The sequence below is a fragment of the Canis aureus genome, chromosome X (assembly GCF_053574225.1).
Source record: "Canis aureus isolate CA01 chromosome X, VMU_Caureus_v.1.0, whole genome shotgun sequence".
Classification (NCBI taxonomy): domain Eukaryota; kingdom Metazoa; phylum Chordata; class Mammalia; order Carnivora; family Canidae; genus Canis; species Canis aureus.
In genome coordinates this window covers 31,873,468-31,897,841 of record NC_135649.1, presented here as the reverse complement: position 1 = coordinate 31,897,841, position 24,374 = coordinate 31,873,468, and the positions used below count along the sequence as shown (strand labels likewise).

General features: G+C 44.6%; 1 protein-coding gene and 1 pseudogene across 6 annotated transcripts in view; both read left to right on the top strand.

Moving 5' to 3' along the window:
* LOC144308832 (uncharacterized) overlaps positions 1-2,548 on the top strand; it is a 43,531-nt pseudogene extending 40,983 nt beyond the window's left edge.
* Positions 1-24,374, top strand: part of LOC144308711 (uncharacterized) — a 41,173-nt gene that overhangs the window by 16,394 nt on the left and 405 nt on the right. For 3 of the 6 annotated variants that reach the window (XM_077889604.1, XM_077889601.1, XM_077889603.1), the window contains exons 3-6: positions 6,261-6,477; positions 9,288-9,348; positions 12,844-13,712; positions 20,366-20,411. In XM_077889604.1, the coding sequence (XP_077745730.1) occupies positions 12,910-13,712; positions 20,366-20,411 (849 nt within the window). In that variant the 5' untranslated portion in view covers positions 6,261-6,477; positions 9,288-9,348; positions 12,844-12,909. Of the gene's footprint in view, positions 1-3,463; positions 3,888-6,260; positions 6,478-9,287; positions 9,349-12,352; positions 13,713-20,365; positions 20,412-23,500; positions 23,640-24,374 lie in introns of those variants that run through there. The other 3 variants (XM_077889605.1, XR_013375063.1, XM_077889600.1) reach the window with 3 other exon arrangements.

Sequence of the window (24,374 nt, the reverse complement as noted above, 5' to 3'; positions counted from 1 at the left end):
GTGGCTCAGCGGTTGAGCGTCTGCCTTTGGCCCAGGGCGTGATCCCGGGGTTCCGGGTTCGAGTCCCGCATCGGGCTTTCTGCATGGAGCCTGCCTCTCCCTCTGTCTGTGTCTCTGCCTCTCTCTCTCTCTCTCCTGTGTCTCTCACGAATATATAAATAAAATCTTTAAAAACAACAACAATCTGTTGGAATCATGGCCCAGTTGCCTACATTTAGAGTTTTCTGATTGCCTAAAAAGTAACTTTTTACAGGTGGTATTTTTAGAATTTAAGAGGCACCTGGGTGGCTCAGTCGGGTAAGCGTCTGCCTTTGGCTCAAGTCATGATCTTGGGGTCCTATGGAACCAGTGGAGCTCCCCGCTCAGCAGGGAGCCTGCGTCTACCTCTCCCTCTGCAGCTCCCCCTGCTTATGCTTTCTCTCTCTCTCTCTCCTCTCCTCTCCTCCCCTTTCTGTCTCTGTCAAATAAATAAACTCTTTTTAAACATTTCTAGAACTGAAGATTTATTGTGTCTGCAGTGATAAAATATGGAAGTCTTGGGAGGCATCTGCGCGTAGAATTCTAGCCTTCAGGGGGTGAGGGTGAAATCAGAGATAGCTCCAATTTAACTATTACTGCTGATGATTGCAAGTGGCAATAAAGCACTGCAGGTTTTGTGTTCTCTGCCCTATCTCAGGGCACCATGGACCCTTCAGGTTTGTTCCAGGGAGCTGTATCATTTGGCTGCTGAATCCCAGTCTGCAGGAGCCTGGTACTGCAGGTTCCTCTGCTATACTGAAGTGTTAAGAGTAAAATTCCATGGATTTTTTTCTTTAAATTATGTCTGTTACATTAGTGCATTATGACAAAATGACCACGGTTAGTGGCTCCATGTGGTGAATATATATATATATATATATATATATATATATATATATATACTTAAATATGTGTATGTATGTATGTATGTATGTATCTATCTATCTATATATATAATGGAATATCATTTGGGCTTTAAAAATTAAGAAATGCCATTTATAAAAACTTGGATGAACCTGGAGGAAGTTATTTTGAATTATTAAATAAGCCAGACACAGAAAGACAACCTGCATGATCCCATTTATATATGAAATCTAAAAAAATCCAACTCCTAGGGACCCCTGGGTGGCTCAGTGGTTGGGCGCCTGCCTTCAGCTCCGGGAGCGATCCTGGGGTCCCAGGATCGAGTCCCACGTCGGGCTCCCTGCATGGAGCCTGCTTTTCACTCTGCCTGTGTCTCTGCCTATCTCTCTCTCTCTCTCTCTCTCTGTCATTCATGAATAAGGAAATAAAATCTTTAAAGAAAAATAGATAAAAGAATTCAACTCCTAGAAGCAGAGTGCAGAATGGTGGTTTTAGGAGTTGGGGTTTAGGGAAAACGTGGAGATGTTGGACCAAGGGTATCAAATTTCAATTATGCAACATTAATACGTTCTGGAGATTGAATGTACAGCATGGTGATTTCGTTAAAAACATGGTCTTGATACTTGAGATTCACTAAGAGAGTGGATCTTAAGTGTTGTTACCAGAAATAAAAGGCAACCAGGGAGGTGATAGGTATGTCAATTCCCTTGATTTTGGCAATCTTTTCACGATGTATACATACATCAAAATATCAACTTGTAACTTTAAATATTTGAAATTTTAATTTGTCTTTTATACCTCAATAAAGCTGAAAAAATTTTTCTTCTTTTTTTAAAGATTTTATTTATTTATTCATGACAGACACAGAGAGAGAGAGAGGCAGAGACACATGCAGAGGGAGAAGCAGGCTCCATGCAGGGAGCCCGACGTGGGACTCAATCCCGGAACTCCAGGATCACACCCTGGGCTGAAGGCAGGTGCTAAACCGCTGAGCCACCCAGGGATCCCCGGAAAAAACTTAAAATAGACACAAATAGAGGAGAGGGGAGAAGCTGATAAATAACACCAGGTGAGGGAAGACATTTAAAAGAACATCGAGGGCGCCTGAGTGGCTCAGTGGTTGAGCTTCTTGGGATCCAGTCCGCCTTGGCCTCCACCACCACCACCACCACCCCTCCCCAGTCTGCTTTTCCCTCTGCCTCTGTCTCTGCCTCTCTGTGTGTGTGTGTGTGTGTGTGTCTCATGAATAAAATCGTTTTAAACATAAAAGAATACCTACAGCAATAATAATAGGAAAAACAGCTAACCATCCTTAGAGGAACTATAGCTAAGTTTATAGAGCGCTTAGGAAGGTCTTTTGTTCTACTCTGCTGCTTTAACTCTCCACCCTCCCCAACTCACAACAAAGAATTCGCATTCACAAATGGTGTTATTATCTCAAGCCAGAGATGTTTGTTCATCATCCCATAAGCAGTGGTCGAGTGCCTCCTTAGTGCCAGGCACTTTGAGTTCTGTGATGAATAAAACAGAGCTCCTAGAGTACACGTGTCATGATGGGCAACTGAATCATGTATAGAATTGTTGAATCACTATATCCTACACTTGAAACTAATAGAACATTGTATGTTAACTATACTGGAATTAAAATAAAAGAACTTTAAAAAAATAGGACTCCTTACTTCCATGAGCTTTAATCTAGTGGCAAAAAATAATTATATATATAATTATATATATGTGTATATCTATATATATATACACACACACACATACTCTGGAAAGATAACATAGAACAAGTAAATTCCTAATGTGGAGGGGATCTGGCTGCAGCATCTGTCACCCCACTGATCACCAGGGTTGATTCGTCCGATCTGGCTGGAAAAAAGAAGAAAGGAAAGAAAAAAAGAAAAGAAAGAAAAGAAAGAAAGAAAGAAAGAAAGAAAGAAAGAAAGAAAGAAAGAAAGAAAGAAAGAAAGAAAGAAAGAAAGAAAGAAAGAAAGAAAGAAAGAAAAGAAAAGAGAAAGAAAGAAAGAAAGAGAGGAAATTAAAATTAAAATGAGTAAATTCTAGTAGGTGGGAGCTCCCTGGCCGCGTCTGCTCCAATTCGGGAGGTGGCAGGTCCCTTACGAAGGGACTTGAGTAAGAGTGAGGATCTAAGGATCTAGGGATTTATAAGGGCTTGTCCTAGATGGATTGAAGACGAGGAGGAAACCGAGTGCAAGGCAGGCAGAAAACGCCCAAATAGGATCAGTCCAGAGCGGGATGAATGGTGAAGGGGCCTCTGAAGGCAGGCGGGCTCTTGGGGGCCACGATGCCTGCCCTCTCTCCTCGCCCCCGAGGCCAGGCCCCGCCGTCGCCCCCAACTCGCAGGCGCGCGCGGGCTCCGCGGCGGGGGCCGAGGCGAGGGCGTGCCCCGCGGTGCGCAGGGCGGGCCCTGGAGAGCGAGGCCGCGGACGGATCGGCAGGACCGGTGTGGGGAGCCTGGGGCGAGGCCGCCCCCCCGACGGCTCAGCTGCGCGGGGGACAGCAGCGGGCCCGCGGGGCGCGGGCGGGTCGGCTGCGCTCCGCGCTCTTGGAGCAAATGCGACGCTGCCGCTCGGAGTCCCGAGTCCGGAGTCCGAAGCCTCGGGCTCGGGGCGGTGAAAAGCGGCCACTGGAGCCGCTGTTGCCGCGAGCGGTGCCCTGGCTTCCGGGCTTCGATGCCACCCAGATGGATCTGCCCCCCGCAGAGACTTGGGACCAGCGCCGCAAAGTCCACGGGCCCTTAGGGCGGGCTCCTGCCCCGACGGGAGCCGCTGTGTGCATCCGCGCAAATGCGCCGCGGAGCCAACGAGATCCCCGCATCCTTCCGGATGCTCAGGAGCCTCTTGGAGTCTACGCTGAACAGGACACCGCGTCTTTTCTCAGCCAGCTGCCCGAAATGACGGAAGGGAAGGGCGATGGGCCACAGGACACTTCACAGAGAGCCAGTTGGACAGGACAGTCAATTCATCAGCTTTTGCATTAAGGTGTGCGCGTGCGTGTATCACGTGTTCCATAATATAGGGTGCGTGCTCCGTCGTGTATAGATGCGTTTGTGTGTGTATATATATATGTATATACGCATGTAATATGCGAATGGCTCAAGTTGAAGTCCAAGTTTTTTCCAAAGGTATTATTATTATTATTATTATTATTATTATTATTATTTAATGAGCGACACACACACAGAGGCAGAGACACAGGCAGAGGAGGAGCAGGCTCCGTGCAGGGAGCCCCACATGGGACTCCATCCCAGGTGTCCGGGATCACGCCCCGGGCTGCAGGCGGCGCTAAACCGCTGAGCCACCGGGGCTGCCCGCAAGTTTCTTAATCTCTCCTGAATTCAAAGCAAACTCTCTCTCGGGGCGCCTGGGTGGCTCAGTGGTTGAGCATCTGCCTGTGGCTCGGGACATGATCCCCAGTTCTGGGGATCGAGTTCGCATCGGGTTCCCTGCGGGGTGCCTGCTTCTCCCTCTGCCTGTGTCTCTGCCTCTCTCTGTGTGTGTCTCTCATGAATGAATGAATGAATAAATAAAATCTTAAAAAAAAGAAAAAAGAAAAATCTGAATGGAATGGGGAAAAATTACCAACTATTGAAAATATTTTCTATGGAAATGGCAGTATGTTTATATTACAGTTGCATTATTTAGTAGAAAAATACAGGAGGCTGAATTACATTTTTAAAAATATTGTATTTATTTATTTGACAGAGACTATGAGAGAGAGAGACAGAGAGAGCACAAGCATGGGAGTGGCAGAGAGAGGGAGAGGGAGAAGCAGGCTCCCTGCTGATCAGGGAGCCCAGCGTGGCGATCCATCCCAGGGCCTCAGGATCAGGACCTGAGTGGAAGGCAGATGCTTAACTGCCTGAGGCACTCAGGCGCCCTGAATTGCAGCTTCTAAAAGATTTTATTTATTTACTTGAGAGACGGAGTGCACAAGCTGGGGGCGGAGGGGCAGAGGGAGAGGGAGAAGCAGGCTCCCCACTGAGCAGGGAGCCCAATGTGGGGCTCCATCCCAGGCCCCTGAGATTATTTGACCCAAGCCAAAGGCAGGCAATCAACCAGTTGAGCCTCCCAGGTGGTCCTTTTTTTTTTCTTTTAGATACTTAAGAACATCTTAATTACAGATAAACAACAATATATTTTTCAATAAGAATGTCCCATGCAGAGGATCCCTGGGTGGCTCAGCAGTTAGGCGCCTGCCTTGGGCCCAGGGCGTGATCCTAGAGTCCTGGGATCGAGTCCCATGTCGGCCTCCTTGCATGGGGCCTGCCTTCTGCCTGTGTCTCTGCCTCTCCTCCTCTCTCTCTCTCTCTCTGTGCATCTCTCATGAATAAAATCTTTAAAAAAAAAAAAAAAAGAATGTTCTATGCAATTTTTGGGATATACTTCTACGAAAAGATTATTTGTTGCTTATTTGAAATTCACATATAAGGGAAAGTTCTGCACCTTATCTGCGAATGGAAGTTTACTTCTGGATCTTGAAAATCAACAAGATTAAAATATTGAGGGCAGCCCAGGTGGCTCAGCGGTTTAGCGCCATCCTGGCCCCAGGGCGTGATCCTGGAGACCCGGGATCGAGTCCCACGTCGGGCTTCCTGCGTGGAGCCTGCTTCTCTCTCTCTGCTTGTGTCTCGGCCTCTGTGTGTGTGTGTGTGTGTCTCTCATGAATATATAAATACAATCCTTTTTGATTAAAATATTGATGCATTTAGGGGCACCTGGGTGGCTCAGTGGGTTAACCGTCTGCCTTTGGCTCAGGTTATGATGTCAGAGTCCTGAGATTGAGCCCCACGTTGGGCTCTGTGCTTGGCGGGATGTCACCTCCCTCTCCCTCTGTGTGCACATGCGCGCTCTCTCTGTCTCTCCCTCTCTCTCAAATAAATAAGAAATCTTCTTAAAAATAAAATATTGATACATTTAAAATCTTTTGAATTTCTGTTCTTTCATTCTTTTATATAATACCTTTAGTCATAAATGGTAATTGGCATTATGAAATTTCAGGGAATTCATAGAGGTCCAAAGCAGAAAGATCAAATCTACTCACAGCTCAGGAAGAAAAAATACTCTTGGTATTGGTGATACTCAGTCTTGCTTGATATCCTCAAGGATATTCCTACACACACAAGGATAAAGAAGAGGGGTGAATGGACGCACGTATGTATAGAGAGAATCTAATAAGGCTGGAATCATACTGTATGTGCTTTGAAAAATAAAAAAGTATTACAGTTAAATTTTACTGCATTTAGTAGAAGAAAAAGAAACCTAGGAGACTGAAAAAACTGCTGAGCTTCAGGAAATTGTTTCCTGACCAACAAGAGACAATTAGTTCCCTAAAATCCCCTTTTTCTTCTCCAGAGCACTCTGAACTTCCCAATCTGTTACCTTGTCTCCGAAGCATAATATTTTCTTAAGACTCTCCCCGAGATGCCCACTTATCATGAAGAACAGCTACAAAATGTTCCAGCAAGTATGATCAGGTCCTGTGGGGTCTGATTCGTCACCAGAGGGCCTCCTGTCCTGGTCACTCAGATGTTTTCGTCCTCAGTGCTCAGAAATTTGAGATCAAAACCAGGTGAGTGAAAAATAAATAATAAAATTTTTAAAAAAAAGAACGAGGCAAGTGGCGTGAGAACTAAAGAAACTCAGAGGGACGCCTGGGTGGCTCAGCGGTTGAGCATCTATCTGCCTCCGGCTCAGGGTGTGATCCCCCGGGTCTGGGATTGAGTCTCGCATCGGGCTCCTTGGGGGGAGCCTGCTTCTCCCTCTGCCTGTGTCTCTGCCTCTCTCTCTCTCTCTCTCTCTCTCTCTCTGTCTCTCATGAATAAATAAATAAATAAATAAAATCTTTAAAGAAAATAAAGAAACTCACAGAGGGGGACACAGAAGGGAGAGAACAAAGCATGTACGAGAGCAGGGCTTATAAACAGAAGTAGGAGGGTAGAATAATGGCATCCTAGGATGGTTAGCTTTTGTAGGTTCTTTTTTTTTTCTTTTTAAGATTTTTATTTATTTACTGTATTTATTTTTTTTTAATCTCTTAAAGATTTTATTTACTTATGAGAGGCACGGAGAGAGAGATTGGGATTCTGCTTGGGATTCTCTCTCTCCCTCTCCTCTGCCCCTCCTTCCACTCATGTTCTCTTTCTCTCGCTCTCTCTCTCAAATGAATAAATAAATCTTTGAAAAATTTAAAAACAAAACAGAACATGTTTTCTTAGGGGTGCCTGGCTGGCTCAGTCAGAAAAGCATGGGACTCTGATATCAGGGTTGTGAGTTCAAGCCCCACGTTGGCTGCAGAGAACACTTAAATAAATAAAACTTAAAAAAAAAAAAAAAGCCCCAAAGCATGTTTTTCATTACGTGAAATGTCAGGCATACGCAAAAGCAGAGAGAATCCCAACAATATGCATCTTTTAAAGATTTTATTTATTCATGAGAGGCACGGAGAGAGAGAGAGAGAGAGAGAGAGAGAGAGAGGCAGAGACAGAGACACAGGCAGAGGGAGAAGCAGGCTCTGTGCAGGGAGTCCGACGTGGGACTCAATCCCGGGGTCCCCAGGATCAGGCCCTGGGCTGAAGGCAGGCGCTAGGCGCTAAACCGCTGAGCCACCCGAGGTGCCCTATTTATTTACTTTAAAGAGAGCAAGAGCACAAGCGGAGGGAGCGGCAGAGGGAGATGGAGAGAGAGAATTTCAAGCAGACTCTGCTGATTAAGGAGCCTGACTTGGGGCTCCATCTCATGACCCCGAGATCCTGACCTGAGCCAAAACCAAGAGTCAGATACTTAACCGACTGAGCCACCCGGGCACCCCAGGTGTTGGTTGGTTGGTTGGTTGGTTTCTTTCTTTCTGACTTTCTTCGATGATGTTCTTCTGCTCCAGACAATGAAAATTGTTTAATGTTAGCTTATCCTGCAAAGGTTGCAACCTGGCAGCTGCAGCCTGACTCTAGTCCACAGACCTCTTTTAGATAGCTGGCACACTTTTCAATAAGACCTATTTCAGTTAGTTATAACAGTTAAAGAAATGGAAGGTTTCATATAGACGTTTGGAGTTGGGGCCAATCTTGAAAAAAAACTCGGAAAATCTGGCCATCTTGGCCCAACATTCCCCTGCAGCACAGTGAGCTGGGACTGAGTACAGGCCGTCCCCTTTGAAAGAGATGTGTTCTTCCTCAGTTTGCCCGTCTCCACTCTCCTTGCTGTTATGTTACCTGCCTTCATCGGCATTTGAGTTGGTAACTCCAGCCATTAAAGAACATGTTGTTTAGAGGCGCCTGGGTGGCTCAGTTGAACTGTCGAGCATCCGACTCTTGGTTTTGGCTCCGGTCATGATCTCAGGATCGTGAGATTGGGCTCGGAGCTCAGCGCACAGTCTGCTTGGGATTCTCTCTCTCCCTCTCCTCTGCCCCTCCTTCCACTCATGTTCTCTTTCTCTCGCTCTCTCTCTCAAATGAATAAATAAATCTTTGAAAAATTTAAAAACAAAACAACATGTTTTCTTAGGGGTGCCTGGCTGGCTCAGTCAGAAAAGCATGGGACTCTTTGATATCAGGGTTGTGAGTTCAAGCCCCACGTTGGCTGCAGAGAACACTTAAATAAATAAAACTTAAAAAAAAAAAAGCCCCAAAGCATGTTTTTCATTACGTGAAATGTCAGGCATACGCAAAAGCAGAGAGAATCCCAACGATATGCATTCATCTCTCAGTTTCAACAATTATTCAGAACCAGCCTTGTTTCATCAATACCCTCACCAATTCAACACACTTGCATATGCCCCTGGATTATTTTGATGCAAATCAAGACATCACATAGTTTTCATCTGGAGATATTCCAGTGTCTCTAAAAGAACGAGAATGTGTAATTTCTAATCATGCCTCTTTCCGTTATGCCACGTATGCCATAGGTTATACTGTGGTGATAGGATATTTTATGCAATAATAGTAGTGAATTCTTTTGAAGATTTTTATTTATTGGGACGCCTGGGTGGCTCAGCGGTGAGGTGTCTGCCTTCATGCTCAGGCCATGATCCCGGAGTCCTGGGATCGAGTCCCGCATCGGGCTCCCTGCATGGAGTCTGCTTCTCCCTCTGCCTCGCTTTCTGTGTCTCTCGTGCATAAATAAATAAATGAGAGAGAGGCAGAGACATAGGCAGAGGGAGAAGCAGGCTCCCTGCGGGGAGCCAGATGTGGGAATTGATCCCAGGTCCCCAGGACCACGACCTGAGCTAAAGGCAGATGCTCAACCACTGAGCCACCCAGGTGCTCCTAAAAATAAAATCCTAAAAAAAAAAAAAAAAAAAGAAAAAGAAAAAAGAAAAGAAAAAAGTTATTTTTTGAACATGGCTAATTATTTCTCACCAAATAGTTTTTTTTTTTTTTTCAGATAGATTAGCCTGGGTGCTGTCTTCAGTCACTTGCATGCATCTTGCAAGCTCCTTTCTGAGGTGAGCAACCCACAAATATTCAGTATTTGGAGCTAGAGGAAATGAAATTCATCATCTTCAGTTCATGCATGCTTTTAAATACCTACTCCCAGTGGGGTGCCTGGGTGGCTCAGTCAGTTGAGCCTCTGACTCCTGATTTCAGCTCAGGTCATGATCTCAGGGTTGTGACATCAAGCCCTGCATCCGGCTCAGGGTGGAGTCCGCTTGAGATTCTTTTCATTTGCCCCTCCCTCTGCTCTCTGGCTCTCTGGCTCTCTCACTCTCTCTCAATTAAATAAATAAATCTTTAAAATAAATAAATAAATGATTACCTATTCCAGGGGCACCTGGCTGGCTGTCGGTAGAGCATGTGACTCTCGATCTCGGGGTTCGTGAGCTTGAGCTCCGTGTTGTGGGGTTGAGTTTACTTTTAAATAAATACGTACAGGGCAGCCCTGGTGGCTTAGCGCAGCCTTCTGCCCAGGGCCTGATCCTGGGGTCCCGGGATCGAGTCCCACATCGGGCTCCCTGCATGGAGTCTGCTTTTCTCCCTCTGCCTGTGTCTCTGCCTCTCTCTCTCTGTCTCTGTGTCTCTCATGAATAAATAAATAAAATCTTAAAAAAAAAAAGAAGGAAAACCCTTAAAAAAAATACAGACAGACAGAGAGATTTACCTATTCCACCACACTCTCTCCTGGTACATTGTTTTGTAATATTCAGATTGAGGCCTTGCTTTAGGGATGGTATTTTTTCTCCACACTAAGGTTTTTTTAAAATATTTTATTCATTTATTAATGAGAGGCAGAGACACAGGCAGAGGGAGAAGCAGGCTCCCTGCAGGGAGCCCGATGTGGGACTCGATCTCGGGTCTCCAGGATCACGCCCTGAGCCAAAGGCAGACCCTTAACCGCTGAGCCACCCATGCATCCCAAAACCTCAGGATTCCCGGTAAATGATTCCTTTTGCACAATTTTTAAAAATAAAAATTAATTATTATTAACAAATTATCTTAAAAATTTATTTATTATTTTTAAAGATTTTGTTTATTCATGAGACACAGAGAGAGACAGAGAGAGAGAGAGAGAGAGAGGCAGAGACTTAGTATGAGGGAGAAGCAGGCTCCCCCCAAGGAGCCTGATGTGGACTCGATTCCAGGACCCCGGGATCATGACCTGAACCAAAGGTGGATGCTCAAGCACTGAGCCACCCAGGGGTCCAAATTATCAAAATTTTAAAGAGAGATGGAATCTGATCCTTCACTTACACAACTGGCCACTCCTTACTCTTCTCACCATGATTTTAGTCAAACACGGTTTACAAAAACCTAGGTAGCATCAGGCTAGCATTTCCCTGCTTGATTTTTTTAAAAAGAATTTTAAATAAATAAATAAATAAATAAGTAAATAATTTTTAGGGGCGGCCCTGGTGGCGCAGTAGTTTAGCAGCGCCTGCAGCCCCGGATGTGATCCTGGAGACCCGGGGTCGAATCCCACGTCGGGCTCCCTGCATGGAGCCTGCTTCTCTCTCTGCCTGTGTCTCTGCCTCTCTCTCTCTCTCTCTCTGAATAAATGAAATCTTTAAAAAATAACTTTTTTATGATTCATTTTTTTAAGGGCAGCCTGGGTGGCTCAGCAGTTTGGCGCTTGCTTTCGTCTCAGATCATAATTTTGGGGTCCGAGGATGAGCCCCATGTTGTCCTTCCCTTTGCTTGTGCTGACTCTCTCAAGTAAATAAAATCTTTTTATTTTAATTTTTAAAAGATTTTATTTATTTATTCATGAGAGGCAGAGACATAGGCAGAGGGAGAAGCAGGCTCCCTTCAAGGAGCCAGATGCAGGATTCTATCCTAGGTCCTGAGCCAAAGGGAGACACTCAACCACTGAGCCACCCGGGTGCCCCAAATAAAATCTTTTTTTCTTTTTAAAAATCTTTTATTTTAAAGATTTTATTTACTTATTCATGAGAGACTCTGAGAGAGAGATAGAGAGGCAGAGACACAGGCAGAGGGAGAAGCAGGCTCCATGCAGGGAGCCTGATACGGGACTCGATTCCAGGGCTTCGGAATCACGCCCTGGGCTGAAGGCAGCTCTAAACCGGTGAGCCACGAGGGCTGCCCTCAATTTAATTCTTAGACTAGCTAGAAGACTTTGAAAGCTAGCGGGCAAAATTTTTCCTACCCTGCACCGTCCTGCATCTCTTTTATTTGACAATAAAAGAGATGAATTTTATTTTTTCCTGTTCAAAAGATCAGGTTGATAATTTTCGGAATGGAAGTGGAGAGGAGGGAGGGGTAGAGGGAGCTGTAGGGGGAAAGGTCGAAATTCACCTGGGTTCATTGCCCGAGCCCAGCACAGGAACCAGCTGAGGTTGTATCGGGGACCACAGATGCTGGAATGGAACGCTACAGAAGATACATAATCTGTGGTGTGCAGCGCTAGTAAAATGCAACAGTTTTTGGGTGCACTAAGCACTGGGGGGTTTACACTTGCACTCTGGTGTGGTTTCATCACTTAAAATCTGGAGTACTTGAACTTTTTCAAGGGGCACCTCGGATTTTGTGGAGTGTATCTTACCCAGAAAGCTCTGCAAACCCAGCTCCAGGATCCCACCCTGGGTACCCTTGGGAACATGGTGGGGTGTGCTTTCTGTATCCTTGCAGAAACTCAGTTAACGATTTTAACTTTATTACTAGACTGTGGTGTGCACCGCCTGCCAAACATAAAGGGCTGAACCGTGAGCCTTTCTCCAAACTTTTCCAAAAGAGCTCGGTAGATAGTGTGAAGTCTATAGCCCTCATCTCTTCCCGCAAACCCCTACCCCAGCCATTGCCCCCAGATCAGTTTTTTTTTTTTATAAATTTTTATTTATTTATGATAGAGAGAGAGAGAGAGAGAGAGAGGCAGAGACACAGGCAGAAGGAGAAGCAGGCTCCATGCACCGGGAGCCCGACGTGGGATTCGATCCCGGGTCTCCAGGATCGCGCCCTGGGCCAAAGGCAGGCGCCAAACCGCTGCGCCACCCAGGGATCGCCCCCGCAGATCAGTTTGAATCCAGTATAGCCTCTTCCACAGAATATGCACTCTGGTCAAGTGGGGCGTGGCAAACTGAACTGTAAATCAGATCCTCCCCTTCTCCACACAGCCAAGCCCCCCACCAGCCCCCACCTTTCCCATCATGCCTCTATTTTTTGGCCACACCCCAGCCACTTGCATGCGTAAGCAAGCCCCACCCACTGCAATTGGCGGGAAAAGGACAGCCAGTAGCAATCGTCTAAGGGGGTGTGCGTGGGGGTAGAACTTGCCGCAAACCCCCTGGCGCCAAAGAGGAGGAACTTCCGCCTCAGACTGCACCTCTGTTCTCAACCACAGAGGGTTTGTGGAAGCGCTAGTCTTCCACAGCGCCACAGCCATGGATCCTCTGCCCAGAGGCAGTTACTATGACCCGGGTGACTACTATGACCCCAGCAACTACTGGCTGGGAATGAATCAAGTGCAAGTAAGATGTGAATCTGTGCAGGGTTCAGCACCAGAAGCTGAAGGCAGCCACATCGATGAAGGAAATCCAGGCCTTGTGGACAAATTCATGTACCACGGCGATGGCAGCAACCTCGAAGGGGACATCAACCTGGAAGGTGCCATCAACTTCTTCCACGGCGATATGAACCTAGACATCAACTTCGAAGACAACTTCAACCTCGAAGACAACTTCAACCTCGAAGACAACTTCAACCTCGAAGACAACTTCAACCTCGAAGACGACTTCAACCTCGAAGACAACTTCAACCTCGAAGACAACTTCAACCTCGAAGACAACTTCAACCTCGAAGGCGACATCAACCGCGAAGGCAACTTCAGCCTCGAAGGCGACATCAACCGCGAGGGCGACATCAACCTCGAAGGCGACATCAATCCCGAAGGCGACTTCAACCTCGAAGGCGACATCAACCCCGAAGGCGACTTCAACCTCGAAAGCGACATCAACCGCGAAGGCGACATCAACCTCGAAGGCGACTTCAACCGCGAAGGCCACTTCAACCTCGAAGGCGACATCAACCTCGAAGGCGACTTCAACCGCCAAGGCCACTTCAACCTCGAAGGCGACTTCAACCACGAAGGCCACTTCAACCTCGAAGGCGACATCAACTGCGAAGGTGACTTCAACCGCGAGGGCATCGTGAACCATGAAGGTGAAGGGATCCACGAGGTCGGCGGTGGCGTCCAGGAGCTGGGGCAGCTGGCACCTGAAGAGCTACCCCAGGCGGTGGCTGCTAGGGCTCCCCAGCCCCGAAGGAGACGGCGAGCCCAGCGCAATAAGTTCACACAGGTGCAGGTTCAGGAGCTGGAAAGTGCCTTCCAGCACACTCAATATCCAGATGTGCTCACAAGGTAAGAGGCTTGTTCCAGGAGGTGCCCAGTTCTCCCGGGACCGTGGGCTCATTTCTTCGTGTCTTTGGTTCTCCCCCCACCCCTCAGCCTCCTTCTTTCCTGTCGAAACCAAAAGGGCCAAGGGTTGAGGGAGGGAGAATGCCTTCTGTGCATCAAGAGAAATATTTTTATACAGTAATTACGTGAAACAAATCTGGACACTGTGGTGGGTAGTCTTTTTGTTTTTGTTTTTTAAATTGTGGTAGAGGCACCGGGGCTGGCTCAGTTGAGAGAGCCCGGACTCTTGATCGTTGGCGGTGGTCATGAGTTGGAGCAGGGATTACTTAAATGAGCTTTAAAAAAAAAAAAAAAACTTGTGGTAAAATAGGGGCGCCTGGTTGGCTCGGCTAGAGGAGCGTGTAGCTCTTGATCTGCGGTGTGGGGCGGGGGTCGTGAGTTTGAGCCTCACTTGTCTGTAGAGATTCTTTAAATAAATAAACGTAAAGGGACAGCCGGGGTGGCTCAGCGGTTTAGCGCCGCCTTCGGCCCAGGGAGTGATCCCGGGGTCCTGGGATCGCGTCCTGCATTGAGCTCCCTGCATGGAGCCTGCTTCTCCCTCTGCCTGTGTCTCTGCCTCTCTCTCAGTCTGAGTCTCTCATGAATAAATAAATAAAATCTTTAAAAAAATAAACAAATGTAAAAAACTTTAAAAATGTGTCATAGCGACACCTGGGTGGCTCCATGGTTGAGCGTCTGTCTGCCTTCCGCCGGGGCGTGATCCCGGTTCGGGGACCAAGTCCCACGGGAACCTGCTTCTCCCTCTGCCCATGTCTCTGCCTCTCTCTCTGTGTCTTTTTTTCTAAAAAAAGAAATTTTGTGGTAAACTATGGTGCCTGACTGGCTCAGTCAGAGGAGGGTGCAGCTCTTGATCTATGGGGTCATGAGTTTGAGCCCCATTTGGGTATAGAGATTACTTAAATAAATAAACTTAAAGACTTTAGGGGCATCTGGGTGGCTCAGATGGTTAAGCGGCTGCCTTGCGGGGGTGGGGGCTGGGATAGAGCACTGAGCTGGCTTGCAGGGCATTCTGCTCAGCAGGGAGCCTGCTTCTCCCTCTCCCTCTGCCTGCCCCTCTCCGGTGCTCTCTCTATCAAATAAATAAATAAATAAATAAATAAATAAATAAATAAATAAATAAATAAATAAAAAATAAATAATAACGGACACCTGAGTAGCTCAGCAGTTGGGCATCTGCCTTTGGCTCAGAGCGTGATCCTGCAGCTCCGCATCAAGTCCGATGTTGGGCTCCCTGGAGCCTGCTTCTCCCTCTGCCTGTGTCTCTCGTGAATAAATAAATAAAATCTTAAAAAGAAAACCCAAATATTTATTCACGAGAGACACAGAGAGTAGAGAGAGAGAGGGAGAAGCAGCCTCTGTGCAGGGAGCCCGACGCGGGACCCGATCCCAGGCCTCCAGGATCAGGCCCTGGAGGCCACATTAAATTTTTTTTTTTTATGATAGTCACAGAGAGAGAGAGAGAGAGAGGCAGAGACACAGGCAGAGGGAGAAGCAGGCTCCATGCACCGGGAGCCCGATGTGGGATTCTATCCCGGGTCTCTAGGATCGCGCCCTGGGCCAAAGGCAGGCGCCAAACCGCTGTGTGGAGGCCACATTAAACCTCTGAGCCACCCCGCTGCCCAAAATAAAATCTTTAAAAAAATAAAAAGACTTAAAAAAAAAAAAACAAGCAAAATAGGGGTGCCTGCCTGGCTCAGCCAGAGGAACGTGCAGCTCTTGGTCTTGGAGTTGTGAGTTTGAGCCCTACCTTTGGCTTAGAGATTATATATATTTTTTATTTTTTATTTTTATTTATTTATGATAGTCACAGAGAGAGAGAGAGACAGAGATAGAGACACAGGCAGAGGGAGAAGCAGGCTCCATGCACCGGGAGCCCGACATGGGATTCGATCCCGGGTCTCCAGGATCGTGCCCTGGGCCAAAGGCAGGCGCCAAACCACTGCGCCACCCAGGGATCCCTGGCTTAGAGATTATTAAAAAAAAAGTTTTAAAAACAATAAATTGTGGTAAAATATAAAGATTAAATTTGTGATCTTAACCATTTTTAAGTGTACAGTTCAGTAGTATTAATTACATTTATATTTTTGTACAACTAATCTCCAGAACTCCTTTCACCTTGCAAAACTGAAAGGATTACACAGTGAACAACTCACTATTCCCCCATTACCCCTGCCCCTGGCAGTCGCCTTTTTTACTATGTGTTTTAATAAATTTGACTATTGTAAGTGCCTCATTTAAGTAATTTAATTACACAGTGCTTTTCTTTTTATGCCTGGTATATTTCACTTAGTATGATGTCCCCAGGGTTCATCCATGATGTAGCATGTCTCAGAATTTCCTTCCTTTTTAGGGCTGAGTAATTTTCCATTGTTTGTAAATACCATATTTTGTTTATTCATTTATTATTGGGCACTTCAGTTTGGTTATTGTGAATAATACTGCTATGAACTTGGGTGTGCTAATTGCAGTTAGAGTCACTGTTTTCAATTATTTTGGGTATATACCCAGAAGTGGAGTTATTGGATCATATGGTAATCCTGTTTTTAATTTTTTGTGTAGCTGTTCTACTGTGTTCCATAGTGGCTGCACCATTTTGCATTCTAACTAGCAGTCCACAAGGATTTATTTTAATTTCTTCACGTTCTTGTTAACACTTGTTATTTGCTTTTTCTTTTTTCTTTTTTTGTGTTTGTGAGAGAGAGTGTGGGTGCACAAACAGTGGGAGAGGCAGAGGGAGGGAGAGAGAATCTTAAGCAGGCTTCACAGTCTCCAGGAGCCTGATGCGTGCCTCCAGCTCCTGACCCTGAGATCATGACCTGAGCCAAAATCAACAGTTGGAATGCTAAACTGACTGAGCCATGCAGGCACCCCAACACTTGATATTTTCTGGCTGTTTTAATGTTTTATTCTTAAGTTTTCTCTAGATCCAAGGTGGGGCTTGAACTCACAACCCCAAGATCAAGAGTTGCACGCTTGGGGTGCCTGAGTGGCTGGGATGCTGAGTGTGGAACCTACTTAAGATTTTCTCTCTTGGGACGCCTGGGTGGCTCAGTGGTTGGGCGACTGCCTTTGGCTCAGTGCGTGATCCAGGATTCCCCAGGATCAAGTCCTGCATCGGGCTCCTTGCATGGAGCCTGCTTCTTCTCCCTCTGCCTGTGTCTCTGCCTCTCTTCCTGTGTCTCTCATGAATAAATAAATAAAATCTTTTAAAAAAGAAAAAGATTTTCTCTCTCCCTCTCCCTTTCCCCTTTCCCCTTCCCCCTGCTGGTGCTCTCTCCCGGAAAAAAAAAAAAAAAGTTTCATGCCCCACTGACTGAGCCAGTGAGATGCCCGTTTTCTGTTAGCCATCTCAAAGGATGTGAAAAGTGGTATCTCATTATGGTTTTGATTTGCATTTTTCTTTTTTGAAAGATTTTATTTATTTATTTGTTTATTTATTCATGAGAGACACAGTGAGAGAGAGAGAGAGAGGCAGAGACACAGGCAGAGGGAGAAGCAGGCTCCATGCAGGGAGCCTAATGTGGGACTTGATCCCAGGTCTCCAGGATCACACCCAGGGCTGAAAGCAGGCACTAAACCACTGAGCCACTCGGGCTGCCCTGTTGAGCATCTTTTAATATGCATATTCAAGTCTGACCCATTTTATTCTTTATTAAGACTAATTTATTAATTTTTTCCTGATTTATCTATTTTGGTAAAATACATTTAACATAAAATGTAATGTCTTTACCATTTTAAAGTGTACAGTTCGGTAGTATAAAGTACTTCTTATCATGCAACTATGACCACCATCTATTTCCAGAAATCTTTTTATATTGCAAACCTGAAACTATTACCATTACATAGTGACACCCATTCCCACCTCACCCCTCAGTCCTGGGTAGCCACCATTCTACTTTCTGGCTATGATTTTGACTACACTAAGCACCTCATATTAGTTTAATTAGGCAGTTATTTGCCTTTTTGTCACTGGTTTATTTTACATGGCCTACAGTCTTTTAATTTTTTATAAGCCTTTTGGTTTTTTATTGAAGTATAATTAACATACACTGTTGTATTAGTTTCAAGTGTACAACATAATGATTCGACAATTTTATACGTTACTCAGTGCTCACCCTGATAAGTGTAGTCACCATCTATCACCATAGAACGTTATTCCAGTATTATTGACTATATTCCCTATGTTGTATTTTCATTTCCATGACTTATTTATTTTATAGCTGGAATTTTTTTGTTTTTATAATATTTTATTTATTTGAGAGAGTAAGTGAGAGAGAGCAAACACCAGCAGGGGCAGAGGAAGAGGAAGAAAGAGAAGCAGACTCCCCTGCTGATCAGGGAGCCCGACGTGGGGCTCTATCTCAGGACCCTGTCATCATAACCTGAGCCGAAGGCAGATACTCAACCAACTGAGCCACCCAGGCACCCGTGTATCATCTTTAAAAAAAAAAAATAGGGGCCCTGGGTAGCTCAATCACTTGAGCTTCCAACAAGCCCCACATCAGGCTCTGCACTCAGCATGGAGTTTGCTTGTCCCTCTCCCCACCCCCTCCTCTCTCAAATAAATAAAATACTAATTTTTTTATTTGAGTATAGTTGCCAAACAATATTACATTAGTTTCAAATATACCACATAGGGGCAGCCCCAGTGGCTCAGAGGTTTAGCACCGCCTTCAGCACAAGGTGTGATCCTGGAGACCGGGATCGAGTCCCACATCGGGCTCCCTGCATGGAGCCTGCTTCTCCCTCTGCCTGTGTCTCTGCCTCTCTCTCTCTCTCTCTGTGTGTGTGTCTCTCATGAATAAATAAAAAAAATCTTTTTTAAAAAAACAACAAATATACCACATAGTAAATCAACTTCTCTATATGTTGTGCTATGTGCACTACAGGTATAGCTACCATCTGTCATCATATGATCCTATTGCAATATCATTGACTACATTCTCTGAGCTGTGTCTTTAGTTCCTGTGATTTATTTATTTCATAGCTGGAAGTCTGTATCTTCTCCCCTTCACCTATTTTGGCCATCCTCCTATTCCCCAAGCATACAGTCTTTAATGTTCTTCTGTGTGGAAGCATATGCTACAATTTCCTTCCTTGTTAAGACTGAATAATATTCCATTGCATGTGTATACCATATTTTATTTACCCATTTTTCATTATTGAGCACTTGGGTTGCTCCTTTTGGCTATTATGATTATACTTCTATGACCATACGTGTGAAAATATCTTCCCAAGACCCTGTTTTTAATTCTTTTCAGTATATACTCAGAAATGGAATTGTTGGATCATATGGCAATTCTGTGTTTAATTTTGAGCAACTATTCTACTGTTTTCCTTAGCAGCTATACTATTTTATATTCCTACCAACAGTGCACAAGGGTTTTAATTTCTCTACATCCTCACCAACACTTGTTATTTTCTGTTTTTTTGATAGTACTCATTCTAATAGTATGAGGTGGTATTAGTGTGGTTTTGATATGCACGTTCATTACTGATGTTGAGCGTCTTTCACACCCATTTGTATATAATCTTTGGAGAAACATCTATCCGAGTCCTTTGCCTATTTTTTAATCTGGATGATGTTTATTTATTGAGTTGTAGTCCTTAATATACACTGGATATTAATTCCTTATCAGATATATGATTTGCAAATATTTTTTCCCATTGCATGGGTTGCCTTTTCACTCTATTGATTTTGTACTTTGATCTACAAAAGGTTTTGATTTTGATGTAGTTTAATTTATACATTTTTTCAGTTATTGTCTGTGTTGGTGGCTTTTTGTAAATAAAATTTTATTGAAATAAGGGTAAGGAGAATAAGGTACTCTCCTGCAACTGCAATGTTAGATCCTTTCATTTAAAATCTCGAGGGGGGAGGTACCTGGCTGGCTCGGTCCAAAGAGCATGTGATTCCTGATCTTGGGGTTTTGAGTTCAAGCCTTCAAGCCCCACATAGGGCATAGAGCCTACTTTAAAAATAAATAAATAAATAAATAAATAAATAAATAAATAAATAAATAAAATTTAGAGGGAGGGGCACCATGTTGGTCATAGAGCTTACTTAAAAAAATAAATAATAATAATAATAAATAAGTAAAATTGTGATAATTTGTTCATCATAGATTTTTTGCATTAATTATTATTTTTTAAATAGTGCTTTAAAATTGTTTATCTTGAGTACCGAGTTGTTGATGACACCTTAAATTTTGAGGGGAAACTATCTATAAAGCAAGGCTGGAGCTGAGAATGACAGAAAAGTTTACTTGAAGGGGGTCTTTTTTTGTAAGATTTTATTTATTTATTAGACACAGAGTGAGAGAGAGCATGAGCACACATGAGTGGGGGGAGGGGCAGAGAGAGAAGCAGACTCCCCGCTGAGCAGGGAGCCTGCCGAGGGACTTGATTCCAGGATCCTGGGATCATGACCTGAGCCGTAGGCAGACGCTTAACCGACTGAGCCACCCAGGCACCCTTGGTGGGGGGGGTTGAGGGGGGAGGGTACATATTTTTAAACAAGCATAAAATGTATATGGATACATTTCCTTTTATCCACAACTCCAAATACTGAACATTTGTGGTTTTTTTCTCCTCAGACAGGAACTTGCAAGACGCATGGATGTGACTGAAATCAGAGTGCAGGTCAGTAAACCTAGATGGCAGGGCAGCCAATTCTAAAACTGGCTTTAGGACTTGGGCACTTTTGTCCTAGACATTCTCAAGTTGGTGTGTTTCAGTTGTCTTTTTTAACATTGGCAAATAAGTTGACTGTAGGGGGTCTTTGTGGGTAGAAAATGGGATATATGAACTCTAGCTTATGGATATTTCCCATTACCAGAGGGAACATGATTTCTTTTTTTCTCTCTTTTTTTAAAGATTTTATTTATTTATTCATGAGACACACAGAGAGAGGCAGAAACATAGGCAGAGGGAGAAGCAGGCTCCCCATAGGGAGCCTGATGTGGGACTTGATCCCAGGACCCTGGGATCATGACCTGAGCCACAGGCAGATGCTCAACCACTGAGCCACCCACCCAGGTGCCCCAGAATATGATTTCTTAAAGGAAAATAAGAAATGAGTTGCTTCTCCTATTCTGTATACAAAATTAAGTATATATATGTGTGTATCTATATAGCAAGCATATAGATAGGTATATCCATATACCTATATAGTACATATATATATGTATATGTGTGTTTTCAGTAAAGTTTAGCTCCTTCTAACATCTTCTTTAGAGTCATATTGTGTGGAGTCATATTGGGGCTGAGGCTGGCTGTAGAAATTTTCAAATTAATGCACAGAGGAGCAAGTTACGAGAGGATTCCGTTGTACTATATTAAAGCCAAACATAACTTCTTAGCTAAGTGGGTGGATTCCAAACAGTGGGGTGAGGGAGAAATGTATCCTCAGAACACACTATATAAGTAACTAAAGTCTGTTTATTGGTGCTGAAACTGATGAGGTGAGACAGCTTCAAAGTCCGAGTACCTGGAGTACCTGGTCGTCCTGCTATTATGTTTAAGTGTTTGATAAAGCAGTGTGGAATGGCAGCTCTACGGTTTAATTTTCTGGAATACTTTGATGTATCAACCTGAAAACACTGCTAGAACAGTCCTGTTATGGTGAGAATGGGGAGAGAGTTTGCAAGCTTTGGAAATTTGTCTAAAGAATGAAACAAAAAAATTAAAATAAAAAAAAAGAATGAAACAAGCAAAAAAAAAATCCAATATCGAATGATTATTAATTGACCTAAGAAGGGCAAAAAAGGTTAGAGAAGAATTACATATAGCTAAAATAGGCCTTATAGATGCTACACAAATTCAGTGTTACAAATCTGCTAAATGTATAAGTGAATATTCTCTTGAGGATTTCTAACATTTAAGGATTTTTTTTTTCATTTTGGTGATACTATTTTAAAGAATTGAGTTTTGTGGGATTTGTTTAAGGTTTAGGTGTCCCTTATTTTGGAGTAGATTCACAGTGCTAATTTTAAATACTTTTATTCCCTCGGGCATTGTTGACTAATTTGTGGGTCATGGGATAAAAAGGTGACCCCCCAAAACCCATTTAAGCTATTTCAAAGTGATATTTGCCCAAAAAAGAAAGGAAAGGAAATCAGGATGGATGTATTGGCTTTGCTACAGAGTGCATGTGAGTTGCTACAGGGGTGCCTGGCTGGCTCAGTTGGAGGAGCGTGCAACTCTTGATTTCAGGATCGTGGGTTTGAGCCCCACACTGGGCTTAGCGATTACTAAAAAAAATATATATATATTTTAAGAAGGGGAGTTGCTGCTCTGGTGGTGGGAATATCTGAAAAGCAGCCCAACAAAGCTGACCGTTGAGTAATGGCATCCCAACCCCAGAGACTGGGGCCCCAGGCTTAGCTCAGATTGGAAAAACTGGAAAGAGGTTGGGAGCACTTGTTCAGGCTGATAAGGCATGTGCAGAGGAAAAGAAAAATGCAAGGTTTGGTGACTAGCTTTTTCTCCTTTCTGGGTTTATGTAGTGCTCTCTCCACGGCATTCTGAAAGGAACATAAGCCACAAGAAATAAATCGGAGAAAACTAAGTGTTCTCATATATTTCCAAACCATACAGCATGAATTTTCCCCAAGATACTTAATACATGATTTTCCTCCTTTGTTTTGCAAATAGAACTGTTGTGTGAAACCAATATTGAGGGTACGGCCCATACGACAGCTAGCTATGGGCTTTACTTACCTGATGTCTATGGAGATCTGACCACTGATACACTTGGATTCCACCCCCCCCCCCCCCCGCCCATGAGCTCTATTACACTGCCCTTGTCAAAGTTCTGTATTCATGCTGCAGAAATACCACTAATATTTTTTTTAAGATTTTATTTATTTATTCATAAGAGACAGAGAGACAGAGAGAGAGAGGCAGAGACATAGGCAGAGGGAGAAGCAGGCTCCATGCAGGGAGCCCGATGTAGGACCTGATCCCGGGACTCCAGGATTGCGCCCCGGGCTGAAGGGAGGCACCCAACTACTGAGCCACCCAGGTGTCCCAATACCACCAATCTTTTTTTTTTTTAATTTTTTTTATTTTTTTATTCATGATAGTCACACAGAGAGAGAGAGAGAGGCAGACACACAGGCAGAGGGAGAAGCAGGCTCCATGCACCGGGAGCCCGACGTGGGATTCGATCCCGGGTCTCCGGGATCACGCCCTGGGCCAAAGGCAGGCGCCACACCGCTGCACCACCCAGGGATCCCTAATACCACCAATCTTAAAGTAGGAGAGCAAATGTGAGGCCTCAGAGAGAGAGAGAAAGCCCTTTGTGTCACTTAAAATGTGCAGTTTGGAAACTTCTGAAACGATTTAAATATAATGTTAACCACATCAACTAGGATACCAAGATGGTAGGGCAGCTCGGGTGGCTCAGTGGCTTAGCGCCACCTTCAGTCCTGGGTGTGGTCCTGGAGACGCGGGATCGAGTCCTATGTCAGGCTCCCTGCATGGAATGGAGCCTGCTTCTCCTTCTGCCTGGGTCTGTGCTTCTCTCTCTCTCTCTCTCTGTGTCTCTCATGAATAAATAAGTAAAATCTTTTTTTAAAAAAGAAGATGGTAAAGTGTGACAGTTTTGTTTGTGTGTTTGTTTGCAAAAGTAGTTGGCAGATATGTAGAAAGGAGCCATTTTATGACCCCTTACCCTCACTATTGTTGACTATCTTCCTAAAATGCCTGTTCCACCTTCTTGCCGGAAGAATAAGGGATGGGATTGGGACCTCCTGGTTGAGTAGCAACGCCTAGGATAACCTGCCCTGCTGGACAACAGCGGCTCCTCCAGGATCCTGGAACTGTAGCCAGAGCAGAGTGAGCTGACCTGGTCCTGAGCCCAGGAAGGTTTGTAGGGTGGGGCAGGTTGGAGCATGCCAAATTGACAACAGCGACAATGGTGTGTCTCTTTCCCTTAAACTTCTGGGTGGCCAAAGCTCAGTGAGCTTCAGTGCGCTCAGTGAGCATTTTAGTTAATTTGGGTCAAGTTGGTCTCCACTTTCCTTAACACTGCAGGCTAAAATCAAGGGAATGTTCATGGCTTCAGCAGCTCTCATGTCCCAGCTAGACAAGCACAAACTCCACGGGACCCCTTGACTAGGCCTTCCTTGCCAGACTACTTTTTAACTCTCAAGAGGTTTCATAGGACAAATGATCTTTTAGACATCCTTAAAGGAAATCTGTCTAAAAACCCAATGCATTTCCTCCTGTTAATTATTTACTTCATCCTGATGATAGGCTTTTCAAGTAAGGAGCCATTCCCCTCAATATGTCTTTAAATAGGGCCCTCTATTTGCAATGCCCAGATTGTCCCCAAAACAAGGTGACATTCTCTCCAGTGAGGAGGGGCAGAAGCTAACTGGAGAGCTAATGATCAGCTGTCAGGATACAGACCTTTCTTTGTCCTGTTACCAGGCATTGGATCAACAGCAAGGACCCAGTGCAACTCATAAGCTAGACCTGCATGCAATACCTGAAAAAAATTTGAATATTAAAATTAGGAGAAGAGAGACAAAGCAATAAGCGTATTCCAGAACCTGGCACGTAGCTGGTGCTCACTGAGGACGAGCTAAAGGGAGGGGA